The following is a 25677-nucleotide window of genomic DNA, read 5'->3' as shown; positions in this document are numbered from 1 at the left end:
CCTTCTCTCCCAACATTAGCATAATTCATATTAAAATTAGGATGCAAATAGCTATGAATAAGCAGATACTATTTTCACTAATCCTTTAGGATTATGGCTCTCAAAAGTTTTTGTTCCTGTTCTACTTTGATTTTCATCCTTGGTAATTTTCTTTTTTCTCCTTTCAGCTCACTTTATTTCTTATGCTAAAGTATTTAAAATTATAGATATATACCACTCTGCTCCCTAAACACATTATTTAGTTTGTCTCTAAATAATAATGACTTTTTTAAAAAAAATAAGGTAACATCATACCTAACACAATTAACAATGATTCCTTGTTGTCACCCTATACCCAGTTCATATTCAGATTTTCTCAGATGGTGTAAGAAGGGGCTCGCTTTGTAATCCCACCATGACCAACTAGCTGAAATGAATCGTGGTCTTCCTTAGGGGAGTGTGTGGGCTCTGGAAAGCACGGGGCTGTGCTCTCTGGTGTTTTCTACTGTGTGTGTGTGTGCACGTGCGCGCATGCACCTGTGCATGCAAACGTATGTGTGTATGTATATACATGTGTTTGTATGTATGTGTGTTTTGCCTTTTCGTGGCAAAGCACAAAAGTTAAATATATCCTGCCCTTCTCCTTTTCCAGCACTGGTCTCTTAGTGCTTCTTGGCACTAATGTATTAGGATTTTTCCATTTTATGAAATTAGAAATCTGAGGATGTGGTGGGATTGACTAAGCTGGATGGAGGAGGAGCATCGGGACTCAGAAGCCCCCAGGAGCTTATGGTCTCCGAGCCGCTGGGAGATGGAGCGCTGGTCTGTGAAAGTGGCTGTCAGATTAGTTTGTGTGTTTGGTTGTTCTTTTCTTAGTAAAGAGGATTCGACTTTGCAGAGGGATCTAATCTTGAGCTTCTATGAGGTCTGAAGCCTGGAGCTACAGTAGATTTTTAAAAGACTTCTCTCTTCTGGGATCAGCTACTCCGGTAGGTGGGTCTCCATGACCAAAGTGTCGGTAAAGACAGATAGAATGGGAGAGGCTGGGAATTCCCTCGCGGTCCAGTGGTTAGGACCCTGCACTTCTACTGTAGGAGGCGCAGGTTCGATCCCTGGTCGGGGAACTAAGATCCCACATGCCACGTGGCATGGCCAAAAAATAAACAAACAGATCTTTAAAAAAAAAAGAGAGAGAGAGAGAGGCTTTAAAATGAAAGCGATATCAGTGGCTGTGTGCTATTTTTATTTCTGAGATGGGATTGGCCTTAGACCTGACTTAATTTGCTTTTACCCTGGTAGCAGCCACTAGATGGGTCTGAGGCCTAATTAGGGTGGTGTAGTTGGAGTGTATGGAATTTTAAGACAAAAGCAGAGAGAGGTCATTTCACTCCCTTACTCATAACTCTTGTTAAAAAAAAAAGCACCCCATAAATTAGTTAACCTCATTTAGTAACTGTGAAATATCCCAATTAGAGCAAAAGAAAATGCATTGAAGTTCTGAATACATTGCATCTTACCTGTTGATTTTTTCTATTTGACTCTCTCCTCTGAGGGCCCACCTTATATCCACTGACACTGCTCTTTAGAATATAGGTGTCAGTGGCTTCGTGATTACGTCTGTGCTCCCTTTACCCTGTTAAATGTCCTTTATCAAGGACTAAGCCAGCACCGTTGCTCGTCTTCAGCAACCTGTCTCTGATTTTCTTTCCTCTGTCTTTGGGGGCTTCTGCTTGGCATTTGGTGGTGGTGGGAGCTGGGTCTGTGTTTGCTTCTAAAAGTTCCAGTTCACTTTGGGTGTGTTTGCTGAGGGAATGCCAACCCTGGTTTTGTCTTCATTTTTTATATGTTGAAATGAAACCTTTATTATTTTCTTTCCTTTGGAATTAATGTATGTTTAAAACAAACTCTCAAAATCACAGAAATAAGAGAAAGTCGCAAATAAGTTCAAAGAAATCCTTTACATTTTGTTCTCTCAGTTTCCATATTAGATGAGTCTTGTGCAGTAAGCATGTGTTCTTATGAAATTGTAAAAAAAAGAATACGTTACATATCAACTCTGTCTCAGTAAATACAAAGAATAAAGGAAAACTCTTAAAGAAGAATGTCATCGGCACCTCTTAAAGAGAATAGAACCTTACAAAACACAGGTTAAACAGGGTTATAACATTAACAGATAATTTCATAAATTCTTCCTCCTCCTGGGAAAAGGTTCTACAGGTCTTCTGGTTCTGAGAGGATGCCCTTTCTCACCCCGGGGCCTGAAGTGTGGCCTCAGCTCCTCTCCCGGTCGCCTGTCCAAGTGAGAGACCCACTTTTCATTTCTCCCTGACCCTCTGAGCTCCAGGGCCTCCTCTTCCTCCTGGTTTTGAAGACCCGCCTGTGTGCCCGTCTCCCCTTCCTGGCTGGAGGGGCAGCTGTCTTCAGTGACCAGGACTCTCTGTGTTGTAGGTGGCAGACACCATTGTGTTCCTTGCTGACCTGCCTGGGCCTCAACATCTTGTTCCTCACCTTGAATGAGGGTAAGAACCAGGGGCCAGGGGTTTTTTGTGAATGGATGTGGGGAGGAATTCTGAGAAGCGGCCCATGTGAGGGAGCCGCCTGTGTCGCCATGGAGTTGGCCTCCCTCTGTGTCTGCTCGATGTCAGAACACAGGCTCCTGAGAGACCCACCCTGGGCTAGAATCCTGGCCGGGCCACTGGTGTGACCTCAGAAGTTCTTTAACCTGTTCATTAAGGCCTAATTTTCCTCATCTCTGAAGGGAGGATAGTAACAGTGCTTTCCTCAGAGGGTCGTTGTGAGGAATGAGATAATCTATGTATAACACTTAACACAGTTCCTGACACGGAATAAGCAGTCAGTACATTATAGCTGTTATTATTATTTCCTTCTGGACTGAATGCTGATGCATTAACCTTTTCCCATTTTGGTTTCTGGGGTCATTTGGGGACATGACATGGGGTGAAGGTACTAGGAAGGTGAGCTGATCAGGGATTTTTGCCACATCTGTTGATTTTCTCTGGCTCAGCAAGTGAGCCTGGCCGGGGCTGCTGGGCAGTCACCAGTGGTGAGGGGTCTGTGGCATGAAGCCTTTGAGGTTGATGTGTGGACGGGTGGGTAGCTGGTGGGGTCCTGGATAGTGCTGTCTCCTGGGGACCTTTTATGACAAGGTATGCTGGGACCCAGCCCTTTTAGTCGGAACTGGCAGATGGCTGCAGAAAAAGCCAAACCCCTCAAGGGAAATGAGTGAAGGGCCTGGGGCAGAAGTTCTGAAGAGCTGAGTCCTTTCTTCATGCTTGTTCTATTGAATTCACATTTCTCAAGTGTCTCCTTTGCCTCCTGTGGTTTCAATGGGTTGAAAATAAACCCGTTTCACATAAAACCTCATCTTCTATGTCTTAGTAGGACTCTTCTTTGTCTGATTGAAACTCAGATATCCTTCCCAGGCTGTTAGATTTTTCTAAATATATTTCCAAAGTAAATCAGTTCAGATGACAGATGTTTAACAAGCATTTACTCAGTGCCCAGTGCTCTGTTCGCTTGCTTTGGAGGGTACCATGTTAACATGGAAGAAGTTCCTTCTTTGGATTTTCTTTTAGCCTCACCATTGCTCGATCCACAGTGGTCTGTGGTATCCTAAACTCCAAAGGAAGGCTTCCAATCTGCCCTAGTGGCCCAAAGATCAGACTGTCAGTCATTGGGAGCTCCCAGCGGCCAGACTCCAGGCACGAGCCACCTGCTGTGTGCTGTGTGCTAGTGTAGTGATTTTTAATATTTTAAAAAAAGGGTCTGGGGCTACAGCAGTGACCAGATGGGGGAAAGTCCCAGCTCTTAGGAGCCTACATTCACAGAGGAGCCAACGACCGTATGTGTAATCTGCCATGCGGTGATAAGTTCTATGAGGAAAACTAAAACTGGGTTAAGGGGCTGGAGGCCGTGGGGGGGCGGGGGTTCTGTTTCATACTGGGTGGTTGGGGGAGGTCTTTTGGGCAGAGACCTGGAGCAGGTGAGGGAGCGAGCACGTGAACATCTGGGTGGGTGGAGGCTCCTGGTCCTGCTATCTGCTTATCTGCAGTGTTTTTGCTCCCATAGGTGCATGGTACTCAGTGGGTGCCCTGATGATTTCCGTGCCCGCCCTGCTGGGCTACCTTCAGGAAGTCTGCCGGGCACGGCTGCCCGAGTCTGAGCTGATGCGGAGGAAGTATCATAGCGTGAGGCAGGAGGACCTTCAGAGAGTTCGCCTGTCTCGCCCTGAGGCCGTAGCTGAGGTGAAGAGCTTGTGAGTATGGAAGGGGCCAGGGAGGTGAGGGACAGTGACAGTACCAGCTGCCATCACACTGAGTGCTTGCTGGGCACCAGACATCGTAGTGGGCAAACCATGGATGTTATTTCATCTTTTTTTTTTTTTTTTGCGGTACATGGGCCTCTCACTGTTGTGGCCTCTCCCGTTGCGGAGCACAGGCTCCAGACACACAGGCTCAGCGGCCATGGCTCACGGGCCTAGCAGCTCCGCGGCATGTGGGATCCTCCTGGACTGGGGCACGCACCTGTGTCCCCTGCATTGGCAGGCGGACTCTCAACCACTGCGCCACCAGGGAAGCCCCTCCTTTCATCTTTTTAACAGTTCTGGGAGGTAGCTACTATGATTGTCCTCCATTTATGGATGAGGAAAAAGGCAATTGACCAAGCTGGGATGGGAATCCAGATCTAGCTGATTTCACAGTTTAGGGTCTTGACTGAACGCACGCGCGCGCGCACACACACACACACACACACACACACACGAGCCACTGCCTGGGTTCAAATCTCAGTTCTGCCATTTAATTGCTGTGACATTGGGCAAGTTACTCAGGTTCCTCATCTGTTAAATGGGATAATTATAGGCTTACCTCATAGGTGGTTGTGACAATTAAATGAGTGTCTGGTACCCAGGAAGTCATCATCACTATGCTGTGGAGGAACTTCCCTAAATGTGACAGAGCTGGTACTTCTGAGGAAGCACCTTACGACTGTTGGATAACATTAACCATAACAACTTCAGTGGCTCTCTTGAAATACAGCAGGGGTTCTCATCCCTCCCTGGGCAGCAAAGGCCTCTGTGGAGCTCCAAAGGAAACTTATAAACCAGTGGAGAGCTGGGCCCCACCCCAGAAATTCTGAGTCAGTTATCTGGAGTGGGGCCTGGGTATCTGCAGTTTTTCAGAAAACGTTTTCACTTTGAAATGATTTTAAACTTACAGAAGATTTCCAAGAATAGTACAAAGAACTCCCACATGCCCTTTACCCGGATAGAACAATTATTAACATTTTGCCACGTTGGCTTCATCTATCTTTCTACACTAAGACATTATTTTTTTTCTTTCTGAACGATTTGAAAGTAAGTTACAAACATCTTGCCTATTTACCCCAAATACTTCAGCATGCATTTTCTAAGAACAAGGATATTCTCTTCTATTTCCAAAGTCCTGTAATCAAAATTAGGAAATTTAACATTGATAACATTAGCGTTAGTACTATTATCTAATAGTTGTTCATGATCAAATTTTGCCATTTGTATTAATAAGGTCTTTTATATAAGTTTCTCCTGATCTAGGCTCCAATCCAGACTCGTGGATGACATTTAGTTTTTATGTCTCTTTAGTCTCCTATGAACTGGAATAGTTCCTTGGTCTTTGTTTCTCATGACTTGACATTTTAAAATAGAACATGTTTATTATTTTGTAGAATTTCTCTGCATTTGTGGTAGTTTGGTTCCTCATGATTAGATTCAGGTTCTGCATTTTTGGCAGGAATGTGACAAGTGACATTGTCGTTGTATCATATCAAGAGGTACATGATGTCACTGTCTGTTATGGGAGATACTAACTTTGGTCACCTTGGTGCAGGTTTCTCCACTGTAAAGTGACGATTCATTTTACCCTCTGGAGTTAGTAATCTGAGGGGGGATACTTTGAGACTTTGTAAATACTTGTTCCTCATCAAATATACACCCACTACATTGAAATCCATTGATAGGTCTTACTTTCATCAATTTATTACTATGATGGTTGCAAAGGTGATTTTCTTTGTTTGTTCTTTTTTCTTTTTTTGCAAAGGTGATTTTCTAATTGTCATTATTACCTGACATTCTATAAGAAAGAGCTTTTCCTTATTATCAATATGAACGTAGGAATTTTAAATTTTATTCAGTGGGTTATAATTTATTATTGTCATTGTTAATTTTGATCTCAGTCCTAGATTTGTCAATGGAGCTCTTTTGAACTGGCCCCTGTGTTCTTTCAATGTGTCCCCATCATTTTTGAGTGCTTCCTTATTCTGTGGTACAACAGAATGTTCACATTCATCTTGCACATTCCCTGCCCTGTTCTAAAATCAGCCATTTCTCCGAGGAGCGCTTCAGAAACCAAGATCTGGGTTCTCATTTCACAAGCATGTGCTCTTTGCTTTTGGGGGGCATCCATTTAAAAAAACTCTTCATGTCAGTCTACCTTACATCCCAGGTGGAGACACATTGCTCTACATCCTGCCATTTATCCTCACAGCTCCAGTGCATCTGGGAGGTGGGTACCCTGCTCCTCCTATTATAGAGGAAAACTGCATCCTTGGAAAAGTTAAGTAGCCAGCCCAACATCAACATCTAGGAAGAGACCAAAGCAGGAACCTTGGCAAGGGTTCAAAAAAGGGGGCTGAAGTGTACGAAGTTTCCCCAAACTCTCTGATCCCTCTGGGTGAGGCAGGGCGTATAGCTTGCACAAGCCCCCTCCCTATGTTGTGTCTGCAGCTTGATCCAGCTGGAGGCCTTCCTGAGCCGCCTGTGCTGCACTTGTGAAGCCGTCTACCGCGTGCTGCACTGGGAGAACCCCACCGTGTCCTCACAGTGAGTGCCCGTCCGCTCCCACCACCGCTGCCCTGAGGACCCCAGGCAAAGCCAGCTGCCTCGAGAGGGCTCCTGTTGCCCTAGCTCAGGGGAAAAGAGCCCACTAGGCTCTTGTGTGCAGACCTGTACGTAGGCTTGTGGGCTTGAATGCGCTGCTTTTGTTCAGACACCTTCTTTTAGGTGCGGTCATAATATTTTAATAATAGAAAAATAACTCACCATGGAATCTCCCACCCTGATACAGCAGCCAGTCTCATGTTTGGATTGCCTTGTAGAGTTTGTCACATGCAAATGCTCTCTATAGCTCATAGTGTATGTGAGAACCCGTTTTTTTTTTCACTTATTGTTATCATATAACTGGTTTTCCATGTTGCTACATAGCTTTTGGAATTACTTGTAATACAACATTAATATAGATGGTGATTATACTATACTTTATGGAACCATTCTGTGATATATTTAGTCAGTTTCTACTTTTGGTTACTAACCCTGTAGTGCACATTTTTATGGGTATAGCTTTAATCTTTCGAAATTTTTTTTTTCTTAGAATACTAGGATGGAACTATTGAATCAAATGAAATGAATGTTTTTAAGGCTCTTTGTATATGAATAATAATGACAACTAATACTTGTTTAGCCTTCCCCTGGTGCCAGGCACTGTGCTCAAGGCTTTCCATGGTACTGTCTCACTCTTGGTAGTAACCCTATGAGGAAGGTGCTATTTCAGTCCTCATTTTTTTGGGCCGCACCACTCCACATGGGGAATCTTAGTTTCCCGACCAGGAATCGAACCCATCCCCCCTGCGTTGGAAGCACGTATTCTCAACCACTGGACCACCAGGGAAGACTTAATCCTCATTTTACATGTGAAGGAAGTAACACTCAGAGAGCCAAGGGACTTGCATAAGGTCACACAGCAAGAAGTGGCAGAGCGGGATTCAGATCCAAGTCTGTCTTATTCTAGACTTCAGAGTCTAGATCCTGAGGAGAGATGTGTGTTGGACCAGTTTAGGCGGCCCCGCCCGTGTCAGTTGTGACCTGTTGGTGGTTGTAAATCCTTCCTCCTCACTTTACTTTCCAGTTGTTTGATTAGCAGATCTTGTCAGCTTATTAACTGTTCCCATAGCTGTTTGTTGCCCAGACCCCCATGTGGGTGTGCCCTGAACCAGTTTCCTTCTGATCTTACGAATTTCTTATCCTGTGGTTCCTCTCTGTCGATCCAGGTTCTATGGGGCTCTTCTGGGCACGGTTTGCATGCTGTATCTGCTGCCGCTGTGCTGGGTCCTTGCCCTTTTAAACAGCACACTCTTTCTGGGAAATGTGGAGTTCTTCCGAGGTAAGCCCTGAAGAACCTGACAGAGATGGGACCCGGCTCTGAGGGCTGGTTAGGCTCCCCTTTATCTCTACGGCTGATCATCTGTTTGCTGTGCCTTCCACAAGGGGGCAGCACCACACTAGGGTCCTCCCTTGGAGAGTGGTGGACTCTGCCTCTCAGATGTTCAGTGGGATACAGGGGAGGCTGCTACTAGGGGTCCCTTTCCCTTCCCCAGACAGATGAATCACTGCTCACGTGACATGGTGGCTTCTGGGAGACGAGGGAGGGATGTTTTCCCAGTGTTGCCATCCACCTCCCAGGATGCAGCCCCCCAGGAATTGCTGCCTCATCTCTGTGATCCCAGAGTACCTGTCTGCCGTCTGGCTTCGAAAGCACTGAAACAGTCTGGAGAGGCCTTGAGCCGTAGAAGCCTGGGCCTGTACATATGTTGGGGTGATTGCTATACTTGTTTTCCTCCCTGTGGTTGGAAATTAATTATAGAAGCCATGATTTATCAGGCACTTACTACATTTAATCTCTCTAACAATCTCATGGGGTAGGTATTGGTACATCTGTCTTGTTTATGAGGCTTGGGTTAGGTGACTTGTTCAGAGTTATGAGGGCGACTGTTTCCTGCTGCCGAGAGGGGGTGCTGGAGGAGGCGGCCAGCTGGCTGCAGTATTGGGTACCCCCAGAGCACTGCTCATTCCATCCTGATTCTGCCTCCCACCCTGTTCTCCTTGCTCTGGGTAGTGGTGTCTGAGTATAGGGCATCTCTGCAGCGGCGGATGAACCCCAAGCAGGAAGAGAGTGCCTTTGAGAGCCCGCCACCGTCGGATGCCGGGGGGAAGGGCGCTCTGCCGGACTGCACACCTGCACCTGCGCCCACGCCCACAGAGGTGAGTGCCCCTAACCACCCAGGCAGAGCCTGCTGCGGGCGGGCTGCCCAGCCTCCCTATTACCAGCTTGTTCATACCAAATAACTCCTGGGCTGGCCTCCAGTTCCTGCTCCTTCCCAGGCCCATCTCCTCTGAAGTGCTTAATGGTAATGACATAGTTAACTAGTAACAAGAGCTACGCTGTGCTTTACTGAGTGTTTACTCTGCTGTTCCAAGTACTTTATAGACGTTAACCCCAGGAGGTGTAGGTTATTTCTGAGAATGAGATTATTCTCCTTTGTAGAAGAGAAGGCTGAGGCACAGAGTGGTTGTCCAGGGGCAGTGGGCCCAGGACTCAGATCCATGCCCTGTGGGTCTAGAGCCTGTGCTCTCAACCACAGTGCTCTCCAGCCACTGTACGTCCTTTTGTGGCCTTGGTCCCATCTCCCTGTCCTCCTAGGTTACAGACTGCTCTCTTTCCCCTGACTTCTTCCTTTCTGGCAGTTGTGTCATTTCCTCTGAGGTGTGAACCGTTGTTTTTCTTTTCTTTTTCTTTTTTTTAAATTAATTAATTAATTTTTTGGTTGTGTTGGGTCTTCGTTGCTGTGCGCGGGCTTTCTCTAGTCGTGGCGAGCAACTCTCTGTTGCGGTGCGCGGGCTTCTCATTGCGGTGGCTTCTCTTTCTTGCAAAGCACAGGCTCCAGGCATGCGGGCTGCAGGAGTTGTGGCATGCAGGCTCAGTAGTTATGGTGCATGGGCTCTAGAGTGCAGGCTCAGCAGTTGTGGCACACGGGCTCAGTTGCTCTGCGGCATGTGGGATCTTCCCGGACCAGGGCTTGAACCCATGTTCCCTGAATTGGCAGGCGGATTCCTAACCACTGTGCCACCAGGGAAGTCCCTCTTTTTTTTTTTTTAATAATTTTTTTTATTTTAAAATTTTTGACTGTGTTGGGTCTTCGTTGCTGTGCGCAGGCTTTCTCTACTTGCGGTGAGCGGGGGCTACTCTTTATTGCGGTGTGCGGGCTTCTCATTGCAGTGGCTTCTCGTTGCAGAGCATGGGCTCTAGGCGCGCAGGCTCAGTAGCTGTGGCTCGCGGGCTCTAGAGCGCAGGCTCAGTAGTTGCAGCCCTGCATTGGCAGGCGGATTCTTAACCAGTACGCCATCAGGGGAGTCCCTTGAACCATTGTTTTGAGAAATCTGGATGCTGGCTCTGGGGAGGTGGCCCTACCTTTGGGGCAGGGCTGCCATCTCTCTGACTGTAATAGAGTCTCTCTCCCCAGGACCTCACGCCAGGCAGTGTGGAGGAGGCTGAGGAGGCCGAGCCTGACGAGGAGTTTAAAGATGCAATTGAGGTGGGTGGCCTTCCCCGGCACCCTCAGCTGACCAGGTCAGAAGTTGGGTGTTCCTGGAGCCATGTAGCTTCTCACATTCCAAGTCTGGGTTTTTAAAGTTTTCTTATGTCCAAGTGAGAAGCTGAAACTTGCTCTGAGCTAAAACTCACTGGTTCAAAGGGTGCCACTGAACCTCCACCCATCCTTTTGCTGACCTAGCATCTGTCCTGGGTGCCCAGGGCAGGGATGGCTCTGGAAGACTCTGGAAAACTCCCTGCTGGGGGAGTGGGTCATTTACTGCCTTGGCTGGGCTGTGGGCTTGGTGCCTTAGATGTGGGGAAGGCAGATGTGGAGGAGGGCACTGCTGGGGTCTCTGCCTGCTCTTCTGAAGGATGAGGGCTGTAAGATGTCCCTTTGACGGGTGAGGATGGGACATTGGAGAAAGCAGTTGCATGGCCAAGTGCTAAGGCAGAGAGTTAGACAGTCTTCCTGGTTTTAGGACAGTGGTTCACACTCATAGTTTGCAGAAGTGTTTTATTTGGCATGAGAAGCTTTAAAATAATTTTTTGAGCCAATATTTAAAAATGGAGAGATTGCGGTGGAAACTCTAGATTTTCAGTTTTTCTAGAAGCTCGGAAGCTCTGGGAGCCCTGAGTCTGCAGCAGTCAGTGTAGCCGAGGAGTGGCTGTCTCCTTTAGAGCAGTCACACAGTCCTCACCACTTCCTGTCCTCCCCGGTCACCGAGTCCTAGTGGCAGTGCCATTTATTGTCACGTTTGCACTATGGCGTTTCTTTTTTTTTAAATATATATTTTAAAATTTTATTTTATTTATTCTTTTTTTTTTGGTTGTATTGGGTCCTCGCCGCTGTGCATGGGCCCTCTCCAGCCGAAGCAAGCGGGGACCGTTCCTCACCGCGGTGCATGGACCTCTCACTGCGGTGCACGGACCTCTCGCCGTGGTGGCCTCTCCCGTTGCAGAGCATGGGCTCTAGGCGCACGGCCCCCAGCAGTTGCGGCACGTGGGCTCAGTAGTTGTGGTTCACGGGTTCCAGAGCGCAGGCTCAGTAGTTGTGGTGCACGGGCTCAGTTGCTCCGCGGCACGTGGGATCCTCCCAGACCAGGGCTCGAACCCGTGTCCCCTGCGTTGGCAGGCGGACTCCCAACCACTGTGACACCAGGGAAGCCCTATGGCTTTTCTTATAGTTGGAAATCACTTCTCTTCATGTCTCTTTGTAAAGTGGGGGATACAAGAAATGGAGGTTTTGTGAGTTTTCACCAGGCCTATGATTTACACCCAGCCCGCTTTACTATTATTACATTAGCCTCGTCCATGTGGGCATTTACATTTTCAGCTGCTAAGACTTTCTCTAAGACTTGAAGCGGCTGTGGACTCTGAGTCTTGGTGGTGGTGGTAGGGAATATATATAGCAGGGGCTTTCAAGCAGGTTTGTTCATGACCTAGAGTAAGGAACACATTTTACATCTTGACCCAGTTCACACTTATGTCTGTGAAATATGAAAAACTTAAATAAAACGAGTTTCCTGAAAAATACATTGTAAGGGATATTTTCTTTCCTGTTCAATTCTGTTCTATTAAGATAATGACCAAATTAATTTCACCCAGTTTGAAAAACAGTAATACACAGCTTCCCCCAAGCTTATTTGATGTTGGGGTCCTTTTACAGGGGCCTCTGTTAACGTCACCCTTTGGGACGTGCTCAGACAAACTCAGCATAGCACTTATGTTCTTCCTTTCCTTTGGGGGCCCCCCTCCCAGCAGCTTCCTTCTTGCTATCTTCTCTCTGTTTTCTCTCCTTCTCCCCTGCACCTTGGGAGGCAGGAGACCCACTTGGTGGTGCTGGTAAGTAGCAGCCTTGGTGAGGTGGGCAAGGGCTGGCGGGATGGGGGGAAGGGTGGCCGAGCCGGTGGTCGCCACGCCTCTCGGGGTCCGCCATGCACGCAGATCCCGGAGCCCTGCCACAAGGTGGGCAGAACTGGAAGCAGCTTTTCCCACAGGAGGATGACGAGGGGGCCCCGTGCCCGGCAGAGGATGAGCTGGCCCTGCAGGACAACGGGTTCCTGAGCAAGAACGAGGTGCTGCGCAACAAGGTGTCGAGGCTCACGGAGCGGCTTCGCAAGCGGTACCCGACCAACAACTTCGGTACGGCCCAGGGGAGGGCTGGTTGGGGGCGCCCCGGCCGTGGGGCCAGAGGTGCTGGGTTACGAGGAGAGCAAGGAGTAAAGCTGTGTCCACAGGACCCTGGGGAGGTAGCACATGCACAGAGGGACTGAGAGGGAGGGAACGTGGGTTCGTTCTTGTGTCTCTGTCCTTATTAAATTTTGAGGGAAGATGAGGAATTCAGTTCCAGAAGCGCCACTCCGGGACTGCAGAGAGGTGTGGTCCTGAGGCAGGCAGAGCTGTGGTGGGCAGTGGAGTATAATGGCTGGGAAATGAGTGTGGAGTCTGAGCGCCTGGTGCAAACTCCAGCGCTGCTGGATGTCCTTGAGCAAATTATTTAACTTCCCCTTGCCTCAGTTTCCCCTTTGTAAAAGGTGGATAATATAAGTTCTTACCTCACAGGGTCGTTGTAGGTCTCAAACGAGATAATGCTCATAAAGTGCTGGCACGTTCACAGTAAGTGCTTTGTAAGGGGCGCTGTTAACGTGAAAGGCCCTGGTCCATCCCGCAGGTGCCTAGGAGCCTGTCTGGATCTTTCCAGTCCGATTGGAAGCAAGTTGAAGGAAACAGTGCCTTCCCCTGGGGATGATGGAGCCCTGATGTTTCTTCTCCCCAGCCAAGCTGGTAGATTGGCTAGTCCTTATTTTACTGGGCATGGAGGTGCACCCAGGAAGGTAGCTTTGGAGAAGGGCGGACTTGACTGTTAGCACAGCTCGGAGACCTGGCTCTGATCAGGAGAGTGGGAGTCGAGCCGAGCCATTGTGATGAAGTTATAGCTGAAGCCTGGGGAGCCGGTGACTTGGGAGTCACCCTGGTCCTGACGCAGAACTTGCTTCTGCCTGCTGTCAGCTGACAGGAGGAGGACGGTCTGGCTGCGCTGTCGGTTCTGGTGGGAGTGAGTTCCGGGTGCTGCGCCCTGGGAGAAGCCCCTGGGGTTTATCTTGAGGCGTTTGACCCCGGGCGCTCAGGGCCTACCTTCCTGCCCCTGCAGCAGCCAGGGCAGTTGTTTCCTGAGCGTTAGACCTCCTGGACATGCTGTTTCTTTCTGCTCTGTGAACGTCCCCAGTCATTCAAGATCCCTTCCTTTTATTTGTGATGATCGCTGACTGCTGCCGAGTGCTCTGTGTTCAGTGCGCTTTCACGTACACTGTCTCATTTAGTCCTTAGAAGCAGCCAGGTTCTGGAAGTCCCAAGTGACATTACACAAGACTTAATACTCTTGTTCTGGCAAATTATACTTTTATATCTATGAATTGTAAGTAAAGCCCCTTAGATGTTCCCATTTGGTGGGTGAGTAACCTGAGGTTGAAAAGAGTGATTTGCCCAGAGTCTTCAGCCAGTACATGGTCGAGCTGTGTCTCAAATCCAGGTCATCTGATTTGACTCCCATGTTCTTTCTTTTTTAAATTTATTTAATTTATTTATTTTTGGCTGCGTTGGGTCTTCGTTGCTGCACACAGGCTTTCTCTAGTTGCGGCGAGCAGGGGCTACTCTTCGTTGGGGTGCGTGTGCTTCTCATTATGGTGGCTTCTCTCGTTGCGGAGCACAGGCTCTAGGCGCGTGGGCTTTAGTAGTTGTGGCGCACGGGCTTAGTTGCTCCGCGGCATGTGGGATCTTCCCGGACCAGGGCTCGAACCCGTGTCCCGTGCATTGGCAGGCGGATTCTTAGCCACTGCGCCACCAAGGAAGTCCCCATGTTCTTTCTAGCTCATCATCCTCCCTTTGCCCTGTGTCTGAAGTGCCCTGGTTTTATGCCTATCCTGTTTCTGTATTTGGCTTTTGGTTCAGATAATCCCAACCAGGATAGGTGAAGGCTTGTCAGGTTCCCACGAGGATGGCAAAGGCAGAAAGTGCTTCTTTTCCTAAGCCCCCCTTAGCCCTCCATTCTTCAAGACTGCTTGCTGTCCCTCCCTTGAGATATTCTTAAGCTCTGGGCCGTGAGGGCAAGTGTAGCAGCTCTGTCTTGGGTCTGCCTCCCACAGGCCGGGGTGAGTGAGCTACTTTGGGGGCCGTTCCATTCTGGCTGCGAGTGGATGAAGGGGATGCACGGGAGGAATGAGGGCAGGCTGCTCACGAGCTCCTCCGTGAACTCCGAGTGGGAGAGTCCTAGTGGGAAGGTCCCCTCTACCCTGGAGGCTCCGTGACCATTGCCTTGGCAGGTCTGTGTGGTCTTAGGCTCCTTCCTGCTCTCTCTGCCCCCGTGGCATCCTCACATGGTGAGTCAGGACCTTGGCTGAAAACGAGCAGGAAGAGTTGGTCGGTGTCGGAAGGGATCGGGGTGCCCTCCTCCTCCGCATGCCTACCTGAGATGGCATCGGCACACAGAGCCCTCCCTGGCTCCAGGTCTGTGCGTGGTACAGGGCTGTTTCACTAGACCACGTGGCTGTCTTGGGGCGGTTGGCCCTGGTACTCCATCCAGTTGAGAGGGGCCAGAGTGTCAGTCTTTGAGCAGCTCCTTTCCCCTGTCCCATGCCCCTTGCTAAGGAGAGCCGGAGGTGGGCTGCCTTGACCTAATTTGTAGTGTGGGGGACAGAGTCTTGGAGCAGCCTGTTTCCTGGGTTGGCATTACCAGCCAGCGGGGCGCTATGCTCTTCTCTCTTTTCCTCTGCCAGGGTCACGGGCTGGCTGACAGCAACAGCAACAGCATCTGCCTTAAGCCCATTGTTTTCAGGTTTCTCCGACTCCAGCTAGGGTCCCCTCTCCTTGAATGCCGGGAGTGTCCTTTAGCAAGAGCTGCAGGGGATTCTGGCTGGATAGAGGAAGGGACCACATCGCTTTGGGCCTTTGTGTGAAGGTGAGGCCTGGTGCTGTGTACCTGGCCAGACAGATGGTCCAGGAGGCCCAGCAGTGCGCCCTGAAGCTGATAATTCCTCTGGTTAGATCACAGGAGGCCTTTAGACCCCAAGTCTGGAAACCTCCTTCAGTAATCTTGTCCCCTCTCAGGTTTTTCTAGGACCCTAGCCGGCTCTCTTCTGGGCCCACAGCCCTTGGTTGGCCTCTCTGGTCCCCTTTTGTTAGCCACCCTCCTGCCTAGTGTGGACCCCTGCCTTTTCTCCCCTGGCTCACTGCCCCCCATCTGCATGCAGATTTCTGTGTTGAACTATAGTCAGTATTCGTGGCGGCAGCCCTTGCACCTTTCCTTGTTCTCATAAGTTTTTGCTTCTGCTTCTGGAGCTCATTGAAGTCATAAGGGCCCAGTGTGGCTTTTCCTCTCCTCCTCCATCCTTTTGATTTTTTTCACTCACCTGCATGTGCCCCCTTCATCAGACTGTGTCCTTGTTGCAGCCCACCTTTTCCTTCTTTAATTTTCCTGGAAGCAGGGGTGGGTGGTGAGCACAGCTTCTATTAAGCCCCTTTGCCTTGATGTCACCTTGAAAAGAATGGTCGGGGGAATTCCTTGGTGGTTCAGTGGTTAGGGTTCTGCTCTTCCACTGCAGAGGGCATGGGTTTGATCCCTGTTCGGGGAACTAGGATCCTGCATGCTGTGTGGCGTGGCCAGAAAAGAAAAAAAAAAAAAAGATTGGTCCCCTCTTCCCCATCTTTCATCTCTTCTTACACCCCCCTTGCCTCCTTCCAACAGTTTTCTAAGCTGTTACTGGCTTCTCTGCTTGAAACCGTGTCTGAAACCTTGTCGATTCATTGTGTCTGGTGGTTTAGGCAGGATCTCTTTCCCAGCTGTATATCGCCCCATCCGTCCACCACTCTTAGTGCCTGCACCTCTTGCCCTGTGCATCTTTTTGGAAGGTGCCTGGTTCTGAGCTTCTCTCCTGGAATCTTCAGATGACAGAAAGCAGGAGTCTGGTGTTTTAGGAGGCATTTCTCTCTTTAGCTGTGGGCAGAGTACTTGTAAGGAGACACTTTGGAAAGGGTTGTGTCAGGCAGGTTTCCTTAGAGATCATTGGAGCCACCTTCTCTGAGGGATGCCTGTTGTCAAGTCCCTGCCAACGTGGTGTGATTTCCAGGGGGTAGATTCTGCTGGATGCTCTGCGATTTGGGCTGGCCCTACAGGTGGGGGGTCTCTAAGCCCCAGGTGGGAGCAGGGGCAGCAGCAGTGTATAGTCTGGGACATCGATTCTCGGTGGCCTTCGGTTTTTCCTTCTTAGTTTGAATCCCTCCTTCTGGCTCTGGATCTGGACTTTGCACTCTGCTCCCAGCCAAGGAGTCTGGGCTGGGCTGGCGCCCTGAGTGTCCCCATTTAGAAGAGTCAGGAGAAGGCGAGAGTTGCAAGGCCTGGGCTGGGTCAAAGCTGAGCTGCTGCCTCTGTTTCTCAGGGAGCTGTACGGGCTGCTCGGCCACCTTCTCAGTGCTGAAGAAGAGGGTAAGTCTTCTCGAGGGTGTGTTTGCTGGGGACTTGGGACGAGATGTAGGGGAGTAGCTCGAGGTCACAGATGAAGTCTGACTGCTTGGGCCACATTGGGCCTGAGGTCTGGTCTGAGGTTTGCTCAAATGAGTGGGTCTCCGGAGCCCTGCCCCTGTGCCCATGCCTTCACCAGCCTTCTCGTGGGATGTCCCATCTGGTTTCAGTCCTGACCCGCTCGGGCACCTCCCCACTCCCATAGTTGTCCCAGGTTCTCTGGGTGGGGCCAGCTGGTGGAAAGGAGCTCCAGGTGCCCGGGGGCAGGTGATCCAAGACTGACCCTGGCTCTTGTCTGCAGCGGAACTGCAGTAACTGTGGAAACAGCTTCTGCTCTCGGTGCTGCTCCTTCAAGGTACCCAGGTCCTCCATGGGGGCCACAGGTGAGTGGTGCAGGCTGGGGGTCCGGGCAGCGGGAGGGCGCGCCTGCCTCCCACCTCCTCTGGGGGCTGCTGTGTGTGGGCAGGGAGCCAGGGGTCAGTGAGAGGTCCAGGGAACTCGGGATCTCCTCCATCTCCCTTTAACAAAGGAAAACCGAAAACATTTGATGCGCGGACAGGAGTATATATATATAAAACGCACCTGAATCGTGAAGCGCAGTAAGGACTACCTCCCACCGCTCACTAAAGTTAGAAAATAGAGCACGAGCAGCACCACCAAGCCTCCCAGCGCCACGCCCGCCTTCCCCAGGCAGACCACCTCCTGAATTTCATTCTTTCTCATGGCCTTGGTAATGCTTTTAACTAAAAAAAAAAAAAAATTTCTTTTCCTTCTATAAAAGCTATACCTACTCATTGTAAACAAAACAAAAAGCCAAAGAAAGGAAAACAATCTCTCCCAGAGAGAACTGTTAGGCGTGGACCCTTCCCGGTCATTAATGCCGTCACACATGGGATAAATACATATGCATGTTCTAAAAAAAAATGGGAGCATGTATTACATACTGCTTTGCACTACGTTACAATGTTAAATGGAGTGTCCTTTTTTCATTCTTCTGGTCATGCTAGTAACATACGCTTATTCTAGAAGATTTGGGAATTACAGAAGAAGAAGGAAGAGAAAAATAATCTTGTAATCTTACCACCCAGAGATAACAACCACTGTTAAAACATTCTGGAAAATTTTTTTCTGGTATTTTATTTAAAAAACATTTTTAAAGGTATTCTTTTGGTGCTAAAATAATTTCTAATGCATAGAACATCTGGGTGAGGCCTGCTGTTGGTATGGTCACCTCCAAAGCCCCCAGTTCCCATGGAAAGAGAATTCTCTGAGGGCAGGCTGGTGAGCTGGGACAGCGAGCTTGTAGGCTGGGCGATGGGTGGTCTGTGTGGGGATTCGGGGAGTGGGGAGGAGGTTCTAGTGTTTGGGGCCATGAGCCAGAGGGCACGAGGAAGGGTCTCACCAAGTTCTTCCTCCTTTTCAGCCCCTGAAGCCCAGAGAGAGACTGTGTTTGTGTGTGCCTCGTGTAACCAGACTTTGAGCAAGTGAGAAGAGGGCCCAGGGTCCAAGTGGGCGCCTGTCCCTGGGGCCAGCAGTAGACCCCGCTCTCCCCACCCTTAGCCCCATGTGGCATGTGCTGGGCAAATGTGGCCTGAATGCTAGGTAGGCTTCCCCTTCCTGCCCTTGCTGACTCCAGCCAGGTTCTGGAGCTGTTCTCCACTCCTACGGATGGCCAGTAGTGGTTGCTCTCAAACAAGGACTGGAGTGTTTGCCCTGCTCTGCTCTGGGCTGTTAGTGGACTCAGGGTTAGGCAGGGAATGTAAGTTAGAGGGCAGCAGTGAGCCAGGCCTGGTCTCACCTGGGATCAGGGTGTCCCTGCAGGCCTGGGAATTCTAGAAGACTGGAGGTCAGAGATTGGGAAAAGAGATTCTTCCCCTGCTGGGTATTGGGCCAAGCCCTTGCCCTTTGAGAGCCTGCAGAGGGCTTGCACGTGTCCCAATTCTGTTCGAATGTCCCTTCAGGCATCAGGACCTCATCATTTCCCCACCAGAGGGTGTGGTGAGGGCTATCAAGACCAAAAGTACTTCTAGAAACAGGGTTGAAGTTCCCAAATTCCCCCAGAGGAGGACGTGTCTAGGAGGGCCTGGTAGAATCCTTCAGTGTTAAGCAGAGCAAAACGGGCACCCCAGCAGCTCAGAGGGCCTCAGCCCCACCTTGCAGGGACCTTGACTTACAGAATCTCAGCCCACATGTTATTCTGGTCTTTTCAGCTCTGCCCGGTAGATGCTGGGCACTCAGATCACTCCTGCTTCCTGTGTTCAGAGCCTTGGGCACCCCTTCTCTGGCCTAGAGCTACAATTCCCCTCCCTGGCCCCTTGTCCCATGGAGTGTGAGACCAGGAAGCAGAGCAGAGGTCCTGAAGCCCTCAACCTTTGGGGGCCTGAGAAGTGTAGGATCTCGCTGGGCTGGGTCTCAGATTCCAGGGCTGTTCTCCAGCAGGACAGCAGTTATGGGATAAGGCCACTTGGGGTCCCTATCCCCTCTCCAACAATTTCACATTCACTCTGGGCTTCTAGGGGCACAGTGTCTCTCCCGAAGCCATGAGCAGGCTCAGGCACCCCTTCCCTCCCCAGGAGCTTCCCTGCCTTTTTGAAGTATTTATTTATTTATTGCATGGTTCCCGGGAACATGTGGCACAAGGAATGGGATAAAGAGGATGGGGGCTTCTCCTACCCTAGGATGCTTCCCTGAACTCATGGGCTGCCTGGGACTCAGAACCCTGGGAGGCGGAGACGTTTCTATACCCTAAGCAGGGACACAAGGTGGCAGGTTGGGGAGACAAGGATCATCCTAGGCCAGCTTTCCCTCCAGGCCAACCAGTCTAGGAGCCAGGGGACTTCTCCAGGCCAAGTGGGGCAAGTCCCTGGGGAACCAGGCGGGCTTTGGTAGACCCCTTTCCTTGGGCTCCTGTGGAGATATGAGAGTTAAGGGTCCCCCTTCCTCGGGTCCTGTGGAGATATGAGAGTTAAGTGCTTGTGCTTTACTTACACTGGAGAGGAACTAAAAGGATGTCTGTGTATATGGAGAATTGTCAATAAAAAGGCCTCAAGCTTCCTATGTTTTTGTCCTGGTCCTTGCATGCCCCCTCTCCCTGAGGCTGGAGAGCCAGGTCCCCCCCAGCACTGGCTGAGTTTGCAGGCCTGGGCTGTGTCTGCAAGACGGGGCGGAGGGGCTGCGGAGGCTGAAGTTGGGGTGTGAGCTGGGGTTGGGGGAGGAAAGCTGTGCCTTGCGCAGGAGGGGCTCAGCGAGATGCCTGTTGGATTGACTTGTGACCACATTGTGAGGGCTGGGGGTTGGGCTGGGGACCAGAACTTGGTAAATACTAAGCGATGCAGGCTTTAGAATGGAAAGATTTTAGCTAATCCCTCTGAGAAAGCAGAAAAGGATCAGCCCTGGGGGAGGCTGAGAACCAGCCGGAAAGAGGATTGGCTGTGAGATGGGAAGTAGAAGCAGTTCCCTGGGAGCTGGGGTTTGGGGGGTGTTTACTGGGTGCCAGGCGCTGTGATACGTGCTTTACACACATTATTTCATTTAATCCTCAAGATGGCCCTAAGAGGTAGGCACTTTTTCTTCCCTTTTTACAGGGGAGGAAATTGAGGCCCAGGGAGGTTAAGCAGCGGCTGCACGAGGCTTGGCACTTTGCAGACCACAGCTGGGTAGAAGCGGTGTCTTCAAGACCTTCGGCCTGAGGCAGTAAAGGGGGGTGGAGAGACTCTGCCTTGGAGTCGAGGTCAGGTTGCAGCCACATCCTCATGACCCCATGCACGTGCAACTCAGACTGCGGTGCCTGAGGGGTCCTCGCAGCACACTGAGGCCTCGGTCTGGGAACTTCCCCTAGTACGGGGGAGCCCCAGCAGGGGGCCCCAAGAGACAGGGAAGCAGCCAGAACCTTGTCCTAGCAGTTTTTACAGAAGAGCATGTTCACTTTAAAAAGTACCCAAGTGGCAAAAAAAGTACCAAAGCGACCTCAGTGGCCTGGTAGTCCAGAGGAACAGTAAAGATGCTGGAGGAGTGGAAAGTAGGGCTTTCGAGCAAAAGGGGACAGCAGTGGTAGCACAGGCCCAGGAAGGCAGTTTTTCTCATGGAGGGCGTGTGTCATAGTAGGTCAGTTGGAGGGATGCTCAGAGATAATCCAGTCCAGCCCCTCACTGTGGGAGCCACACCATACCCATTTGAAGATGCGGGTTCCCCGCAGCATTGGAGGATGGAACCAGAAGGGACTTCCCTTAGAGCAGGAGCAGCCTGCACTAGCCAGAGAGCATCCCGGTGACAGTAGAGGCGGGTGCTGCGATGGACCGGCTCCACACTTGGCCCTGTTCTACCATTGGCTGCAGCCACACTGGAGTTGCTGCAGGGGCCTTGCCCCCAAGCCTTTTTGTGCTGCTTTCCTCATCTGTAAAGTGGGTAGATAGTGATCTCTATCTTGTGTGGCTGCTGTGAGGATTAAATGAGATAGTCCACTCCAGGTGGGAAGCGAGGTGCCTGGCACATAGTAAATGCTCAATAAACACTAACTCATTTCTCTCATTCTGGCCATCTTTAGGAATATCAAAACAACTCTGCCCTGCATGGCTTAGAACAGCAATTTTTTTTAAAACTAGAGAATAATCATAGATTATTTTCAGGAAAGAATGAGGCCAGAGTATAGTTTGAAAAAGCATAGTCAATATTTTATGTTGGGAAAATGAAAACAATGTCTAATGGTGAAATACAGACTATAGCACAAGTAGCTTTCAGGACATGGGATTCAGAGTGTGAGAAACATGGTTTTCATCATTGGGGGTCAGTGGCCTCATAGAAGGAAAGCCACCTCCTTGTCCCCTTGAGGTGCGTGTGAGGGCCTCAGAGCAGGCCAGTGATGGACATCTTCAAAGTGCAGGTGCCACTGGGAAAATGGAGCCATGGAGGGTTTTACTAGCAGTGGATTGTGCCTTCCCGCTGCCTGGGGTCCACAGCATGGAGAGGACCAAAGGTGGGATGGCCTGGAAAGCAGATTGTCCGTTGTAGAATTGGATGCCTGGTTTAAAAGATGCTTCCCAGTTTGTTCTCAGGGACCAAGTGAGGGGACAGTAGCCAGGTCTGCGACAGCCCTGGAACCTGCTGGGCAGACCTGGATGGATGGCCAGCTCCCACGGCCTGGCTTGGGTTGAGGGTTCTGGCCATCTTTTCATGGGTTGCTAGTGGTGGGGAGCAGCCTCCAGTGAGCCTTGGCAGACCTTGAACTGGCCGTGGTTTGTGGGGTCTTTGGGATTTGAGGTCGCTGGCCACCTGGCTCTCAGAGCTGAAGCCAAACGAAGTGCCATTTTCATCCCTTTGTCTCCATGGAAGCTTCGAGGCCCTGGCTCCAGCATCTGTCCTGCAGCTGGTGGCTCTAAGATCATAATACCTACGTTTATTGAGCACTTGTACTGGGCAGTAAGCTGAGTGTGTCATCTTATTTAAACCTCGTGACTGTCCCCAAAGCTAAGTTCTGCCATTAACTCCATTTCACCAATGAGTAAGTGGAGGCCTAGGGAGGTTAAGTAACCTGCCCCAGGTCACACAGCTAGTAAGCCATGGAGCCGCAATGTGAACCGTGCCACAGGTGCTTGTGGATGCCTCAGAGAAACTGGTCACCATAGCAGTCCTGGCTGTCACCTCCCTTCTGTTCTGCCTTGTTCCCACTAGCTCCAGGAGGTTCTGAGCCATTGAGCTAACAGGAGGGCCTGCCCAGCACCAGCCCTAGTGAAGTGGGCTCAGCCTCCAGGGGAACAGAGGCAGCCTTGTGGCAGGAGCTCCCCCAGCTCCCAGCACTGCCCCATCTCCTTGGCTGGGTCTGTTGCAACACCCTAGGGTAGCACATTCCATTCTCTGGCACAGCTGGGGGCTGGAGGTTCTGGATTCCCCTGGCCCCAGCAGAGCCTGCTGTCTGGGCCGGGACACTGGGTCCCAGCCACACACATTCCAGCAGCAACCACCCCCCACGTTGGATTTCCCAAGGAGTGAACTTTAGCCAGGATTACAGTCGACTAAACAGTTGTGGGATGTGAGCTTCCTTTGTGGGACCCGAGAGGCTGGATGCTGATGGGGCTGAGAGAGGAGGAGGGGTGAAGGGGTGGGCTGCCCTGGGATTCGGGAGAAAAGCCATGGCTCAAGGATGGCTCTTCTGCTGCTCTCAGGGTGCTTGGAGTGAGATCTGAGCAGGGTCCCCAGAAATCTTCCTGGGAGGCAGGGTAACAGACGCATGGCTGCTTGTACTCTGATCCTGCCCACCTGTCCTCAGCTTTGCCCCCTGCAGGCAGTAGTACAGGGGTTAAGAGCATGGGGTCAAATCCTAACCACACCACTAAGTACAGCTGTGTGTCCTTCAATGCGTTCATTAACCTTTCTGAACCTCAGTCTCCTCACCATTAAAATGGGGATAATAATAGTACCTACCTCAGGAGGCTTAAATTAAAATGCCCAAGTGCTTGAATATTTATATATTAATGGACTTGCTATATACTGAATGCTACTATAGTATTATATGTCTTCTTTTCTCTATTGCCCTACATATTACCTGGGGATGTATTTTCTGATGCAAAACCACAAATGTGAATTCTCTCCCGCTTCTGGAAGTAACAGTTCTGGCCTTTAGATAAGATGTTCCTGTCTTTTCCTTGCTTTCCTGCCAGTAGCATTTCTTAGTTGATTAACAAATCAATTAGGAATTTAATAAGCACTTATTTTGTGCAGGCACTGTGCTAGGTCAAGGCCTTTGGTTAATAAAAATACTAATTACCATTTAATGAGCATCTTCTAAATGCTGGGCATTGTTGCCAGGTATTTTTCATACATTTCCCTGCTTAACACTCAGCCGCCGTGTGAAGTAGACAGAATCACTCCGTTTTCCAGCTGGGAAATGTCCCCAATGTCACATGGTCATTAAGTCACAGCACTGGAAACCAGAACTGGCCTCTTCTCGCCTGATCCTGAGTGTCATGGGCCTACCCCAAAACCCTTCTGTTCTCTATCAGAACTCTCATTTTGCACCCAGCTGAGACACTTCCTCTGCTCCCTTGCACTTGGACTGGCCATGTGACTTAGTTTTGGCTGGTGAGCGAGAAGGGGAAATCTACCAGGTAGGACTTGTCGGGAAATTACTGTTTTCCTGATCAAAAGGACCAGAGGCAGCTGACGCGCCGCTTCTGCTCTTAGCCCTTTCCTGCCTTGCTCCCTGGAATGTGGCTGAGAAGTTGGGAGGAGGAGGCACCACCCACTGGCAGAGCAGGAAGGCAGAATGAGCCTGGGACACGGACCTCGCACCTCCGGATCTCTTGAGTGGGGAAGCCCCGCTGTTTCTGGGGGGTTCTGCTCCACGCGGTCAGATGCCGTCATTCACCGGTACACCGCGCAGATGCTCGCTGGGCACCACCAGCCGCCCGTCTCAGGCTGGCCAGGAGGGGGTGTTCTGTGGCCGAACTGAATGCAGGGAGCGCTCAGGCCTTGCAGGGCCTCCTTGGTCTTTGGTCCCAGGGAAGAGACTGCCGGGGGCTCTGACGGCAGGTGCCGGGGACAGAGCCAAGGTGCAGAGCAGGGCCTGACCCCTTTGTGGCGGTGGGTGAGGAGCGCCTTGCTGGGGCCTCGCAGGATGGGCTAAGGGAGCCCCTCCCCGCCCGCTCCCTCTCATGGGCTGCCAGCACCTGACAGAGGTCAGTATTGTGCTCCGGCCAGAAGCAGCCTGAGTCCTGTGTGATCAGTGAAAAAAGAATCCCTGGTCCTGGTTGACCCTAGAAGGGCCTGTAAATATTTGGTCGGGGTAGGAGGCTGGGAGACAAGGGGCGGTTTCAGGGAGCCAGGTGGGCTGGGCAGGCTTTGGGCGAGGGTGGGAGGCAGCGGCTTCCTTAGAGGTGAGGAGAAACACGCAGGCCGCGGCCGCCCCTGACCTGTGTGGGGCACCTGACTGCCAGGGAGGTGACTTATGGGCAGGCTGTCAGACCACCTGTGAGCCCGCACTGGCCCCTTGTTTCTCTGTGGCAGCGCGCTCCTCTGAGAGCTGCGGAAGCAAGCTAGGGTTTTCCTCACCTCAGGAGAACGTGGCTCCATTGTTTTGGAGGATCAGCAGGCCTTGACTGGACTTGGCATCCCAGCTGTACCCCAGTTGGTGAGGAAAGCCTTCTGGGGGTGTCCCCAGCCCCCTGCTCTGGTACGTCTGCCCTGTCCCTCAGCATCTGCTGGCAGTCACCTCAGGACTCTTTCCGGGCACCACCCCTCCCAAGTTCTGGACGCGTTACTGACAGCAGCCTGTCACCTCCGTTTCAAGGCTTCTCCCCTCACTGTCCCATCCAGCTCAAGGTAGCAGCCTCCATCTGCACTGAGCTCGCTGAAGAAGCCCCCTGAGGCATTATAGCTGGTCCGCTCCCCGCGTGCAGGACCAGGACCCTTCCAGCCTGAGGTAGCCTCAGCCCCTCGCCCTCCTGCCTTAGCTGTCGGCTTATCCGGATGGAGGTTCTCAGCCCTGACTGCACACCGCCCCAGTGGGCATCTAGAAATGCTGATTTTGGACCACCCTCCAGAGGTTCAGATTTAATTGATTTAGAGCAGAGCCCAGCAATTTGTAAAAGCTCTCTAGATGATACGAAGGTTTATGTATTAAAATGCAGGTGTGGGGTGGGGCCTGAGCTTCTGTGGTTCTCACCAGCTCTGAGGTGATACTGATGCTGTGGTCCAGGGACCAGCTTGGAGTAGCACCTGTCCACACCATCATCTCCTACACGTCCAGTGCCCAGGGGTGTTTGAGCTCTAGGG

General features: G+C 50.8%; 1 protein-coding gene across 9 annotated transcripts in view; it reads left to right on the top strand.

The window, feature by feature from the left end:
• Nucleotides 1-25677, top strand: part of ZFYVE27 (zinc finger FYVE-type containing 27) — a 99638-nt gene that overhangs the window by 2429 nt on the left and 71532 nt on the right. Inside the window, exons 3-13 of one of the 9 annotated variants that reach the window (XM_067709771.1) lie at nucleotides 2428-2498; nucleotides 4069-4255; nucleotides 6758-6853; nucleotides 8077-8189; nucleotides 8922-9067; nucleotides 10327-10398; nucleotides 12219-12239; nucleotides 12395-12539; nucleotides 16829-16875; nucleotides 17213-17294; nucleotides 17919-19968. In XM_067709771.1, the coding sequence (XP_067565872.1) occupies nucleotides 2428-2498; nucleotides 4069-4255; nucleotides 6758-6853; nucleotides 8077-8189; nucleotides 8922-9067; nucleotides 10327-10398; nucleotides 12219-12239; nucleotides 12395-12539; nucleotides 16829-16875; nucleotides 17213-17294; nucleotides 17919-17986 (1048 nt within the window). In that variant the 3' untranslated portion in view covers nucleotides 17987-19968. The other 8 variants (XM_067709772.1, XM_067709775.1, XM_067709773.1 and 5 more) reach the window with 8 other exon arrangements.

Source organism: Pseudorca crassidens, chromosome 16, assembly GCF_039906515.1.
Source record: "Pseudorca crassidens isolate mPseCra1 chromosome 16, mPseCra1.hap1, whole genome shotgun sequence".
NCBI classification, from domain to species: Eukaryota; Metazoa; Chordata; class Mammalia; order Artiodactyla; family Delphinidae; genus Pseudorca; species Pseudorca crassidens.
The sequence above is the reverse complement of the archived record's forward strand: the minus strand, read 5'-3'. Positions and strand labels throughout refer to the sequence as shown.